The 13830-nt window shown below is 50.9% G+C and overlaps 1 protein-coding gene across 5 annotated transcripts in view; it reads left to right on the top strand.

Annotated features, from left to right (window-relative positions):
• The window catches only part of GATAD2A (GATA zinc finger domain containing 2A), a 103721-nt gene extending 93844 nt beyond the window's left edge, over nucleotides 1–9877 (top strand). For 4 of the 5 annotated variants that reach the window (XM_045862633.3, XM_045862634.3, XM_045862632.3 and 1 more), the window contains 5 exons: nucleotides 1078–1357; nucleotides 4827–5125; nucleotides 5801–5875; nucleotides 6173–6368; nucleotides 8335–9877. In XM_045862633.3, the coding sequence (XP_045718589.1) occupies nucleotides 1078–1357; nucleotides 4827–5125; nucleotides 5801–5875; nucleotides 6173–6368; nucleotides 8335–8465 (981 nt within the window). In that variant the 3' untranslated portion in view covers nucleotides 8466–9877. The remainder of the gene's footprint in view (nucleotides 1–1077; nucleotides 1358–4826; nucleotides 5126–5800; nucleotides 5876–6172; nucleotides 6369–8334) is intronic. The other variant, XM_045862635.3, reaches the window with a different exon arrangement.
• Nucleotides 9878–13830: the final 3953 nt, after the last annotated feature.

The following is a 13830-nucleotide window of genomic DNA, read 5'->3' as shown; positions in this document are numbered from 1 at the left end:
TATTGACAGATAAAATTATTGGGTCTGCAGGGGCTTTTGCTGATGGGTGTATTAGCTTCTCTTCCTCCTCTGGCGTGGTGCATCTTTGTCTGCCTCCCTCAGATAAGAGCCTGACCAGCAGAGTTCTGAGCAGCATCCCTGCCTTCTCTAAAGTCAGGCCAGGCTGAGGTACTGTGATGGCTGGTGTCCTCTATGTTGGGAGGCCTGTTCGGCTCTGGAGACCCTCTGTGAGGTTGAGGGTCCTAGGAAACCATTCTGGGCTCCCTGAGTCCTATAATGTGTTGTGTGCAAGTTGTCAGGTGTGTGTGTGTTTTCCCAGGGGTGGCGTATGCTGCTTTCCTTAGATTTTCAGAAGGGCCCTCAACCCCACAAAAGGGCACTGGTGTGATCAGCTCTGGGTTTGGGGAAAAGTACTTGACAGGGTTGGGGGCTGGGTGAGCTAGAACAAGGAGACAACGGAGCATTGGCCACTGGGGTCCAGATGAAGACAAGAAAGTAGTATAGGAACACCAAAAATCAAGAGGGGGGAAGGGGCGGGACAGGAGTTGGTCCAAAAGCTCTTCTTCCCTATAACCCCAATGAGGACACATGAAGGAAGTTAAACGTTAGAGTCTCCAGACAACCACATACAAAGGTGCTCATGAAGGAAATGCCACCAGTGCTGTAGTGATCCGCTGTCATACCCTGTGAAGAAGGCAGCCGTCTAGACCTGTGCTGGGAGGAAGGCTGCTAGGCCATAGTGTTGGGACAGTGGCCAGGTTGCCTGAGCGGTGTTGCCCATTGCCCTGGTCGTGGTAATGGCTATGGCTTCGTAGGTGTCCTCATGTGGCAAAACACAGAATACAGATTGTAAATGTGTATACTTGTTGGATATCAGCTAAACCTCAACAAGTATGTTTTATAAGATTGGTCATTTCATACGGTGATGAGTTTAATGCTGCTTTGCCTGTTGGCTTACTGATGTCTGGCATCTCGGAGTTACTACCTTAAAGACTCATTAGGGCAGCCAACAGTGCCATCCTGGGCTGTGGGATCAGGCACCCCCAGCACCCTAACCAGGTTGTTATTTCCCAAAAGCCTTCCCCAGCGTCGCTGAAAGGGACGACAGCCACCTCTGCTCAGGCCAACTCCACCCCCACCAGCGTGGCCTCTGTGGTCACTTCTGCTGATTCTCCAGCTAGCCGTCAGGCAGCTGCCAAGCTTGCGCTGCGCAAACAGCTGGAGAAGACGCTGCTTGAAATCCCCCCTCCCAAGCCCCCTGCCCCGGAGATGAACTTCCTACCCAGCGCTGCCAACAACGAATTCATCTACCTGGTCGGCCTGGAGGAAGTGGTGCAGAACCTGCTAGAGACCCAAGGTGAGTGCCTTGGGGCCATTTTCATCTCTTGCCACTGAAGTTTCTCTTACATAGGTTATTTTCAATGCCTGCTGCATGCTGAGAGCTGTCTGGGGTGGAGCATCTTATGGATGACCTTTTGTTATTAGTCCTCCTGCTTTCTGTGAGGCTTAACTTTTTGCTTATTTGTTTTAGTTTTTACATTCATTCATTGAGAGCACAAGCGTTTGCGAGAAGGGGCGGGGTGGGGGGGATGGGCAGGAGGGGGCAGATCTTAAGCAGACTTAATGCTCCCAGCATAGCCCAACACCGGGCTCAGTCTCATGATCCTGAGATCATGATCTGAACCAGAATCAAGAGTTGTACACTTAACACTTAAGCAACTGAGCCACCCAGGTACCCCATTAGTTTTTACGTTTTTTAAAATACTTATTATTGAAGTATAGTTGCCATATGTTGTTACATTAGTTTCAGGTGTATGATATAGTATCATTTATACATTTATTTAACAATTTTATAGGTTATTAAGTTGGTCCCCATCTATCACCTTAGATAACTTCTTAAACATATCACAGTCACCTTTCTTCTCTTGTTGGGGCCTCTTCTGAGAGCTGGGCCCTGGGGAAGCCCAAGGCCCTGCACACATGATCTGAGGGGGGTGCTGTTCTATAACACTGGGGCAGGCAGAGAGGGATGAGAAGGAACGTTTGCAGGAGGCTGACAGGCTTTGCTTCCAGATGGGTCTCTCCAGCTAGAACTTCCCAGAGCCTTGAGTACTCTGAGCCCTGAAGGTAGGAAAGGGACACCCATGCCTGGGCCAGACTCACTTTATCCTCCTTGGAAACAGTTTGGAAAGCACCACTTGCATGTTAGGAGGTTTTAGGGATAAAAAGGGCATATATAGGGTTGCGATCAAAAGTAACATTGGAAATGGAGGTGGGAGGCCAGGTTGAGGGACCTCCACCAGACGATTTGAAGATGTTTCTGCTCTGAGATTAAGTTTGTGGTGATACTATTTGGGCAGCCAGCCTGAATCCTCTCCCTGCATGATCTCAGCAGATGCTCAGAGCTGAGGAGGAGGTGGAGCTGTAACTGGTCCAGGGCAAGGGAGGGCCTGGTAGGCTTCAGATCACATACCTTGAATTGTCCCTTGGTACATGCCAACCCCTCCCAGGGCTGCTCTTACCAGCACAGACTTGGGAGTGACAGCAATGGGGCCGGTACAGAGGAAAAGCACCCTCTGCCTGCTTGATGTCAGGGTGTTGGAGGGAGTGCTCTCTTCCCCCTCTTTAGTCAGTATATCACAGAGTATATATCATATCCTTGGATGTTGTATCCAATGCCTCTTAGAGGTAGAGCCCTCCATACCTGGTTGGGGGCCAGACCCAGGGCAGAGGATGCCCAGCCGGTCACCTCAACTTTACTTTATAGCTTCCTTACTGTACCCCACCCACCCACCCATCCAACCCCATTGCTCTTAAAATACTCCCCAACCACAGGGCCATATCAAGGACTGACCATGAGTCAGGCTGAGAGTGGGAGACCACATAGGGCCAACACTGGCCTCTGTAAAATTGGCCATGGTGGCTTCCACTTGTCAGGGGGCCAGGCCCAGGAGGGAAGGGTGCGAGCTCTCACATGGCTTGGATGTGCCTGGATCCTTTTGGTGTCATCTTTATGATGGAGTGATATTGGCAAAAGAGCTGCCATGAGGCCAGTGCAGGATGGGTGGGTGGTGGGAGGCCCAAGTCAGGACACAATGCCCACCCATCTGTACCTGGGTGCCCTGGGCATCTGCTCTTCCCAATCAGCCTGTTTCTATCAGGAGTCAGTATCCCTCTCGTATTGCCCAGAACAGGATCTAACTGTGGGAGGAAGCTCTGAGCCCCTTTTGAGGTGTCCCTTGATACCTCCTAGAGCCCCAGGCTGGGTGACTAAGTCCAGCCTCGTACCAGTGTCTCCACTCTGATGTTGGTCATGCCTACTACAGCTGCCTAGAAAGAGGTACTATGTCTTCTAGGGTTGGACGTTTGGAAGGTGATGTGCTCTTTTCACCAGAGCATGTTAGCTGTAGGTGAGGGCCCGGAGCTGGGGGCCTGGGGTGAGGGGCTCCCCCAGTCTGATCCTGTACAGCCAGCCTCTCAGCATTCAGGGGCAGCTTGGGCAGGCCCGGGGCTGGAGAGAGAGGCCAAGGGTCTCTTGGCAGCAGTGTCTCTGATATTAAGAGGAAGTTAAATCCTTGAGTACTCTAGACACAAAAAAGATAGTTACAAAATGCAAAAAGTGCATTTTTTTTTCTTTTAAAGATTTTATTTATTTATTTATTTTAGAGAAGGGGTGTGAGAATGAGCGAGCGGGAGGAGGAGTAGAGGGAGAGGGACAAGCAGACTCCGCCCTGAGTGTGGAGCCCAATGCAGGGCTCAATCTGACAACCCCGAGATCATGACCTGAGCTGAAATCAAGAGTCAGACCCTTAACTGACGGAGCCGCCCAGGCTCCCCCTCCTTACTTCACTTTCAGTGACGAAAAGAATATTGATCCCATGCCTGAGCATGTACTTTACTTGGCTTCCCCAGTCACCCTTCCTGTGGCCAACTGAGGGGATGTAGTGTTCCCATTTCTCAGACAAGGGGGCCAAGGACCCAGAGCAGTTGTGTGCCCTCATCTGGGCAGCACATGTGAGTCCTGGCCCTGCCACGACTGCCATGTGACTCTGCAAGTCACTTCATCTCCTCAGCCTTGGTTTCCTCCTCAAGATAACAGGGTGGGGTGCCCTGTTAGGAGGTTATTGTGAGAATCAAACACCTTTGTATGCACAAGACACTGGGTATGACACTTGTCAGCAGGAGCACTTGCTGGATAATTTAGTCCTTAGTTGACTTGCCCACTAGCAAGGATGCCTGTCACAGTGAGGTGGGACCTGGAAGGTTACCTCCTCTTCACTGTGAGGAGGTGTGGGAGGGTAGGAAAGAGAGTCAGGAGGAGACAATCTGAGAGACTTTTGTTCTTTTTAAGATTTTATTTATTTATTTGAGAAAGAGCACAAAGGGGGCTGCAGAGGGAGAAGGAGACTCCCCTGCTCAGCAGGGAGGCCGACCTGGGGCTTGATCCCAGGACCCTGGGATCATGACCTGAGCTGAAGGCACACACCTAGCCAACTGAGAAGCCCAGGCTCGCTAGAGAGCACTAAGGTTCTTGAGAGTTGGTACCCAGTGCACCTAATCCGTGGCATTTTCCAGAGCTGCTTAACTTACCTTCTATCAGCAAACCTTCCCCAAAGCCCAAGGCTGGCCTAATGTCCACACACAGTTGGCGCCAATATGTGTGTGCCAAACAATGTCTTAGAATTTGGCTTCCTGATGCCAGCTGGGTCATATAGTCCAGGGCAATGCTCCAGATCGGTCACATGTCCTCATCCTGTCCTGGGATGATAGGGGCTCTGACTCGCATCCTGTTCCTGTGACGTGAGCCCACCTACCTCTCCCTGCAGCGGGCAGGATGTCGGCTGCTGCTGTTCTGTCCCGGGAGCCCTACATGTGTGCGCAGTGCAAGACGGACTTCACATGCCGTTGGCGGGAGGAAAAGGGTGGTGCCATCATGTGCGAGAACTGCATGGCATCCAACCAGAAGAAGGCACTCAAGGTAGAGCACACGAGCCGGCTGAAGGCTGCTTTTGTGAAGGCTCTGCAGCAAGAGCAGGAGATTGAGCAGCGCCTCCTGCAACAGGGTGCCGCCCCCGCACAGGCCAAGGCTGAGCCTGCCGCCGCCCCACACCCCGCGCTAAAGCAGGTGAGAGTCCTTGGGGAGCCAAAGCTGCGGCCCTGCGGCCTGGGAACGTGGGCTGGGCGGCCTCACCTTCTAGGAGAGGGGCCTTGTTCCCTTGGCAGGGAGTTGTTGCTAGCAAGCAAGATGTTCTGACGTTCTGTCCCACACTGGGCAGTCCTCTGCCTGGTTATTAACTGTGTGTCTAAATTGCATTTAATGGTGGCCTTTGGTGGTGAAAATACTAATTTGCAGTTTCTTTAGATTTTGTAGCTTTCACGTGCAGTGTTCCGGCTGACAAGTACTTCTTGTCTAAAAGGACTTTTCTGAAAGCCACATTGAGATGCAAAAGGGGCCTTTGGAAGAAATGTTCTAGCTAAATTAAGGAGAGAAGCAAGTTTGAAATCAAGTTTTTTGGCTGGTTTTTTTAATGCTTTGCTTTCCCACCCCCTGTAGACCCAAAGCACCCCGTTGGCAATTTTTTGTGTCCTCGGAAGTCATTTGTAATTCACTAATAAACACATCTTCTCAAGATCCTTATATAGTGAGGGGCTGTACTGCCCTCGGGAAACGGCCCGTCCTGTGGGGACTAGGCCTCGTGTGGCCACAGCTGCTGCCCTTTGGTCACTCTAGGTCACCCTAGGCCGGCTGTGGATGGTGCTGACCTCGATTTCAACCCCCTCCTCCCCCCCGTTTGTATAGGTCATAAAACCCCGGCGTAAGTTGGCGTTCCGCTCAGGAGAGGCCCGCGACTGGAGTAACGGGGCTGTGCTACAGGTCAGAACTGCGGTGCCGGGAGCCCCTGCACCGCACCACCAACCAGCCCTCACGCCCCAGACCGTGACCACGTCAGTCGCCGACTGTCACGCTGCCTGTGTCTATCTGTCTCTCTCTCTCTCCCTCCCTCCTTCCCCTCCCCCCTTGGTGTAACTTACCTGGTCTCCTGATTTTGGACTTTAGGGACCCTGTGTGGGTGGGAAGAGGTCAGCCAGAGCACGGAGAGGCTGCGCTGAGCGTCTTGCCCTCTGTCACCCCCTTCCCCACATGAGCCATCACACCCTCTCTCCACTGTAGGCCTCCAGCCAGCTGTCCCGGGGCTCGGCCACAACGCCCCGTGGTGTCCTGCACACGTTCAGCCAGTCACCCAAACTGCAGAATGCAGCCTCAGCCACAGCCCTTGTCAGCAGGACCGGCAGACATTCCGAGAGAGCTGTGAGCGCCGGCAAGGGCAGCGCCTCCACCAACTGGAAGAAGGCACCCCTGAGTACAGGTGAGCCACCCCCACACGGTGAGGTCCATCCCTTCCTTGCTTTTGTCTAGGACTTGCACACATACAAGTGAAGAGAAATGGTGCATAGAGCCCTGAAACCCCAGACCTGTTCCCTGAGAGCAGCTGCTCTTGACTCTTCAGCTTGATCTCTGTTCACCAAATAGGATACTCCGAACAAGTGGTAGCCTTGGGTAGATACTCATTTCCATCCTTTGTACACTCTATACCTATACTCTTAGCTCTTGACCCAAAATGTTGGGCAAACCCAGTTTAGGTGTAGTCTCTCTCTGTGTGTCTGTCTCTCTGTCTCTGTCTCTGTTTCTCTCTCTCTCTCTCTCTCTCTCTCACACACACACACACACACGTACACACCATCCAGTGGACATCTATCAGCACAGACACTTACTTGCCAATTCTGGTTCCCCCACCCCTTCCTGCCATAGGGAACACCTGTTTTGCTGTTATGTTGTACCTTTTTCTGGTGCACTAACTTAATTTCTTGTTCAACCAGATAGTGTTCATTCCCTGCTCTGTGGGACACTTCCCACCCTCTGACTTAGGTCAGGTGGTGCAAAGTGTAAACCAGGGAACAAGACGGTGGAAAGGTAGATAGGGGAAAGATCCCTGAGGCAGGGGCTAAGATTTTAACTAGGGTGGGTGGCAGAGGATTCTGAGAAAAACCACATTTGAGGAACAACTCAGAGGGGGGATACCATCGGGTGAGCATTCCCTAGTCTGTCACAGTCCCATCATCCCTGGGTCGATGCCCACACCACTTTCCCTGTTTTTAATTATTTATGTGCCAGCATTAAGGTGATATTTAAATATTTGTTTCTATCAAAAACAGGAAAGTGAAAGGTAGGCACAAAGGGCTGAGAGAAGGAGACAGGTGAGCACTTTCACTATGGGAGCCAGTGCCCCTCCCTGCCCCCCACCCAAGTTTGCTGTATCCCTGTAGAAAAAAAGGAGGTGACATCATGAGAGTCCTCTCCCTAGGGAGAACTGGGAAAGCCAGACTGGCTCTGCAAACAAAACACGGGAGTCAGCTGTGTGTGCAGCTGACCATAGAGTTAGAAATGTGGCCAAGAATCAGAGCCTTCCACCGGGTGGAGCTCAGGAGAGGGAGTACATTTGTCTGGTTGCAAAAGAATCTGAGTAGCCTAGAGAGCATTTGTAAACATAAGCAGGCAGAGAGGCTTTTGTGCAGCATGTGTAAGATGCAGCCAAGAATTCATAGCTGTTTGAAAATTCCTTTTATGGGAAATTTGGAAGTATACAAAATCAGATGCAGGTGTGTGCATGTGTACATAGTGGTAGCAGACATGTGAAAATCGCGCGTTTAAGGTAATCTTTGAAAGGGAATATGAAAAAAAAGGAATATGAAGGAATAAGTAGTTGCTATGTTCAGCAGTAGGACTAGAGGTAAATGTGTAGTAGCTTAAAAGCAGTATTTCCCAAAAGAGTTCTACCAGCACTCCAGGTTACCCTTGGTTTCTGGGCAGGACCCAGTCAGGTTTCTCTTTAGTATGTAGAGAGGTTTCCCTACTGCATTTGACCTCAGAACACTTGTTCCACAAAATGTAGTAACCTCCACCAAATTACTCTTGGGGTAACACAGTGATGGGGGCAGGGGACAAGGCAGTCCTTACCCCCAGGCCAGCCAAATATCTGTGTGTGTCGGAGATTGGGGGGTCATTTGTTTATTTTCCACTTGTAAAAGAGATGCTTGCTCATTGGGGAAATTTGGAGAATACAAAAAGAAGAGAATGGTGTTTCTATCCCAGGAGAACAAAAGCTATACTTCGAGGCTTTTTCCCCATTCTGCCTCTTCACTGCTGTGTTCCTTGTGTGTAACTGAGTGCCCTGCAGAGGCATCATGCTCTGTCACCATCCCGTTCCCTCTTAATGTTTTCATGAGAGAATATTACCATACCATTAAAAACCCTGTCATTCTGTTCTTTTGCAGGCGGGGCCCTTGCGTTTGTCAGCCCGAGCTTGGCAGTGCACAAGACCTCCTCAGCTGTGGACCGCCAGCGGGAGTACCTCCTGGACATGATCCCGCCACGCTCCATCCCCCAGTCAGCCACGTGGAAATAGTGCGAGCCGGGCCCAGTGGAGAACAGGCTCCCTCCTCCCTCCCACCTGGCCCTGCCACCCTCCACTCGGGAAGACCTCATACTCCCTGAGAAACGAGTGAGCGAGTGCCGGCTGCGCTGCGGAAGCAAGAGCTCCGTTCTTGGCTGCAAAGTCTCGTCGCAGCTGAGGGGCTGCTTTACAGGTGGACGAGGATTATCACTGAGGGACCTTTCCCTTGGGCTTTTTTCCTTTCTTTGCCTTTAGTTTGCCCAACACCAGCAGAAAAGTGGACCTCGGGGGCTGGTTCTGCTTCCGGCCCTTCCTTTCAGCCCCCTCTCCCCCCATTCCACACCCCCCCCCCCAGCAGGGTGCACGGACGGCTCACCCTGGACACTGTGACACGCTCGGCAAGACCGGCGCCCGGGGCTTCTGAAGTCGAGCGGAGCGTTCTGTTTTGTTTTTGCTTTTCCCCATCTTAGCCTCCCAATCTTTGACTGCCTTCCTTCATGGCAATCTTTAGGTTGACAGATTTTTTTTTAATCACCTCATGATGATGGAGTTTAAAGTAAACCGTGCAGACCCAGGGGTCCCTGCCGAGCACGGCCCCCACACCCCAGAGGGTGGGCCACTGACTGCCCAGCCCTCACTCTAGCGGAAGGCCTCTGCTGCTGCTCATCCCGGAGAGCCCGGACCTCCCACACTTAGCAGAAGAACAAACTGCAACCCAGACCCCAGCCAGAGAGCCTGGGATCCCAGAAGCCACGCACCGCCAGTAGAGGAGGGAGCAGAGAATTGGCAGCAACATCCAGAGCCTGAGTGGGAAGTTGGAGGGGCGGGCTATTGTGTTTTTTTGTTGTTGTGGTTTTATTTTATTAAATTTTTCCTTTTCTTTTCCTTCTTATTTTGATGGACACCATCCTAAGCTGCCCTGGCCTATACTCCTGTCAGGTGTGTCTGGTGGGGAGGTGCCCCTGCCCCTCCAAGACTTCAGGGTTTCCGTTTGGGTCTAGTTTAGAACCTTCCCTTAAAACAGGGCCATGCTGCCAGGGTCGCCTTCAGACTGTTTTTTTGTTTTTGTTTTTAACCCTTTTTCGAGTCTACAGAAATGTCTTATACAAAGGATCAGGTCTGCTCTTAGTTGTGTTTCATTTTGGTTTCTCCCACTCCTTAAAAATCGGTTCCATGAGGATAGGCAGAAGCTGTCGTGAGTGTGCTGTGCAGGGGCCATCTCCGTGCAGGTGCAAGGGCGTCCTGTGTGCACACACACGTGTTTGTCGATGTGGAGATGGGGTACGCTGCTCCCCACTTCAGCCCCAGCCCTAGTTTTCCTATCCATGCAGTTAGGGACTTAATTTAAAATCCTTATTTTGTAGGGCCGCCTTCTTCAAAACACACTGCTACAACATTCTAATAAAGGCTCATTTAACCCCCTCTCTCATGTGTGAATATCCATGTTTAGCAACATTTTGACCCGCGGTAGAAGACCTAGTTTTGCAACATTCTAATTTTTTGTTGTGTAAAACCCTGTATTTCTCATTGATTTTTGTTTTGAGTGCATAATTTAGACGGGCTGAAGGAGGGGAGGGCAGGGAAGGGTGGCTTTCATTCCAAGATCCAGGGATTTGGGGGAAAGGAGGGAAATTGACATGGGGGGTGTTTTTACACCAAAAAATCAAGAGTATGCAAACATTTCTATTTCTCACATTTTTCTGTGTGCCTGGCAAATAAATACTTGTCTTATACTACCCTGAGCTGTTAGCCCTCTCTGTTCAATGACATGGGCCAGATTTTCCAAATCCTTCAAGAAGGAGCACCTGGGCTGGCCACTTCCATGGGCAAACAGACCTCAGTTCTATGCAGTAACTCGGGATCAGGTGTCCAGGCGAGAGTCACCTCTGCACTGGAGGGGTGTGCCAGGATTGTCACACCCCAGCTGGGGTTGAATGGATCTGTGACTCATGGGCCCAAGCTGAACTGTGCTGGGCAGGTTGGCCCTCAACCCCAGCCCATTAGAACCTCGCTCATCACTGTGCTCAGGAACCACCTCTACTCACCTTGCCTGGCTAGACTTCTACTGGCCTCTGAGCTGTTAAGTGGGCCTCATGAATTCAGTACAAACCCGACCGCCATGGGTGGAGGATGGGGCTACCGGCCCTGGCTCTGCCTCCTCCAGCCCAGGGTCCCTGGGGATAATCCCATCAGGGGCCACTTACTGTGACATGTAACTTTTTTTAAAGGAGACAACGTGAGATGCCTTAATCTTCTGTTCATTTCTACTGTATCAAAACTCTTACCCCCCTTTTTTTCTTTCGTTTCCCCCTTTGCAGTATAACTTCTCTGATAAGCCCCAAATGAGTAGTTCTTTGATGAGGCTTATGATGTTGCAGGAATGGCGTATTAAATACCTCTCTGCATGTGGGGTTTGGACATACTAGGAAAGGGTTAGTAATGTTAAGAGGGTTCTCCCAGCAGCAAAGCCTGCCAAAATTGGTCACAGTGCTGGGGTCCTCGTCTCCCCCACCCCCACCCCAGGAGCTTCAGGACTGAAAGGACCTGGTTCCTAGAAGCAGTGAGAATGTGTGAGCACCCAGTCCCAAATGATGATGATGGTCCCAAGTTATCTGTGACCTGAACTCTGAACGGCAACTGGAAACTGTTCAAGATGCTAGCCACTCAAGGGTGAAGGGTTGCATGTTTGAAATGGCCATACGTGTGTAAATGCATGTGCACATAGATACATGTGTGTCTACTTGGAGCTTCCCATTGCTCTGGCCATCCTGCCCATGTCACTGGGTCCCCAGTGTCCCAACTGTGATGTTGGGACCCACACCTTTGATAAGGCCAACAGTTGCCCTCCTCCCAGGGGTAGCCTCTGCTCCTGTCTGTACCCTAAGACCTTCACAAAGCAAAACTTGGCCCCAGTGCAGAGGGAATGAAAGACACCTGAGTACAGCTCTGCTGTGTTGTGGTTCCTGTGTCCCACGAGTCATTTTCCTGTGGACGGAAAGACATGGGGAGGAGTTTTCTATATAAACATTCTCATCACAGGGGTGTAAATCCTGGAAAAGGCCGGCGTTGCTGCTGCACCATAGAGTTTTTATTTGATGCCGAGTTATGCTGCACATTATGGTTGCCTAAAGAACTTGGACTGAGCTTTTTTTTAAAAAAAGGACAGCTAAAGTTTTATAATCCTTAACAATGAAAGTGTAATAGACAGTTACACTAGTTCAGGGTATTTGGAAGGTGGGCGTTTGGGGGATGGGTGGGTGGGGAGGTTGTCACTTGTATTTATTGTGACGCTAAATCTTTGATAATAAATGTAAAAGGTTGACCACCAAACCGGAATAGAAGTTCCAATAAACAGAGGCTGGAATCAATGGCTATGCTTGTGTCACGAGGAAGTTTTAGAATCTGACGGAAAATAAAGAAATGGACAATGGCTTGGCTCTATTTTTCTTTTGTCCCCTCGGCCCTGGTTTCCCTGCATTATTTTTGTCCCAGCTTTGGGACAGCTTGGAGACTGGGGAAGGTGTAGCAGGGTGACCCCTTGTTAATGGGGAAACAGACACCTGCTTCTTGGGCTTCTTTCAGACTTCACTTCCAAAAGTGGGGTGGAGTACCTCCCCAAACTGGGCACTGTGGCTTTCCTTCTGGGCCTCCCATCTTCACCAGAACCTGTGGCTTTGTGGCCTACTTATCCACAGCTGAGAGAGTGAGGTGAGAAGCCAGTGGGTTTTGCCTATCCACTAGCTCTTAACCCCTTCCAGCCTCCACCCCAGAGTGGTAAGTTCTTCTGGGCCTATTTTCAGACTTGGCATCTGCATTGGGTGTCCTTGCTACAGGAGGTGTTAACAGATGCAGGTTCTAGCACAGATGGAGCTGCCCTGCCAGCTCTGAAATGAACAATTCCTGGTGAAAATTTGTTTTCAGATATCGATACACTGTTTCAAAAGTTACTTATAAAGTGGGACCTGTGCTCACTGGTGAATTTTTAATATTTTTAAAAAGATTTCTTTTAGAGCAAGAGCGCGAGTGGGGGAGGAGCAGAGGGGGAGAGACTCTCATGCAGGCTCCCAGTGCGGGGCTCCACCTCAGGACCCTGCGATCACAACCTGAGCCAAAACCAAGAGTCATATGCTCAACTGACTGAGCCACCCAGGTGCCCCACTGACTGGTGAATTCTAATGTGCCTAGAATATGACCCTGTTTTCCTAGGTGCTTTTATTTTCATTTATTTATTTTTTGCAGTTTCTCGTCTTTTTTCTTTTTCTTTTTTTTAAGATTTTATTTATTTGACAGAGACACAGCGAGAGGGAACACAAGCAGGGGGAGTGGGAGAGGGAGAAGCAGGCTCCCCGCCGAGCAGGGAGCCCGATGCGGGGCTCAATCCCAGGACCCTGGGATCACGACCTGAGCCGAAGGCAGTCGCTTAACGACTGAGCCACCCAGGCGCCCCTCTCGTCTTTTTTCTTAAGCCATTCCTGCCTCCAACCTGGGGATAGATGGTCCTCTCCAACCATCACACCTAGCTAGGTTTCACATGGGCAAGGCACAGAACTGACCGAAGACGTTACAGAAATTAAACCCAAACCTGCCCCAGTCTACCTGTGATACATCCTGACTGGTGCCCCATACCCCAACACTGGCTGTGAGCACCACACTTACAGGGTAGTATCTCAGGGACTCCAAATTCAGCCCTCAAGTGAGTTTTCATTGGGTAAGGCACAGGCTCCTCAATTGACCCACTGACACAACAGGGGTGAGTTTCAAGCAGCTTCTCCAGCCAACAAATGGGACAACTGCCCCAATCCCTGAGGTCTCGTCCCCTCCGAACTGATCCACAGGTCTGTGGCCATGGGGTAGGAAGAGACCCAGGCCCCATTGCTCATACAGATTAATCTATGGATAGAAAAAGGCACATACCATACCCAAGGCACTAGGATTCCTTGTGACAAGGGCAAGGAAGGAAAGAACGGAGTGTCAGGGAAGAGGTGACTTAAACCAAATCTGCAATGAAGAAAGGGGGAAAGTGGTTCAGGGAATGGCAACAGCCAGTGCAAAGGCTCAGAGGTGGGACCAAACCTGGAGGGTCAAGGACAAGGCAGGCAGTGTGCCTGGGCCACAGGAAAAAGGGGTGAGGATGTGGGTTTCATTCTGAGTGTAGTGGGAGCCTCAAGAAGGCTCAGGGTGTGGTCTTTCAATGAGCCACACAGCCCTTCCCTACAACCCGGAGGAAAGGTTCCTACCTCCATTTTCCAGGTGCGGAGCCCAAGGATGGTCCAGATCAGAAGAGGCGCCCTCCTTAGCGTAAACCAGAGGGGTTAGGTTTTCTTTCTCAGCTCAGATGTGAACCAGCCAGGACTGGAGGCAAGGCACTTCCCCTCTT

This window comes from Mirounga angustirostris, unplaced genomic scaffold (genome assembly GCF_029215605.1).
Source record: "Mirounga angustirostris isolate CCGP_5_RB_7025 unplaced genomic scaffold, mMirAng1.0.hap1 SCAF_1, whole genome shotgun sequence".
NCBI lineage: Eukaryota > Metazoa > Chordata > Mammalia > Carnivora > Phocidae > Mirounga > Mirounga angustirostris.
This window is presented reverse-complemented; position numbering and strand designations above follow the sequence as displayed.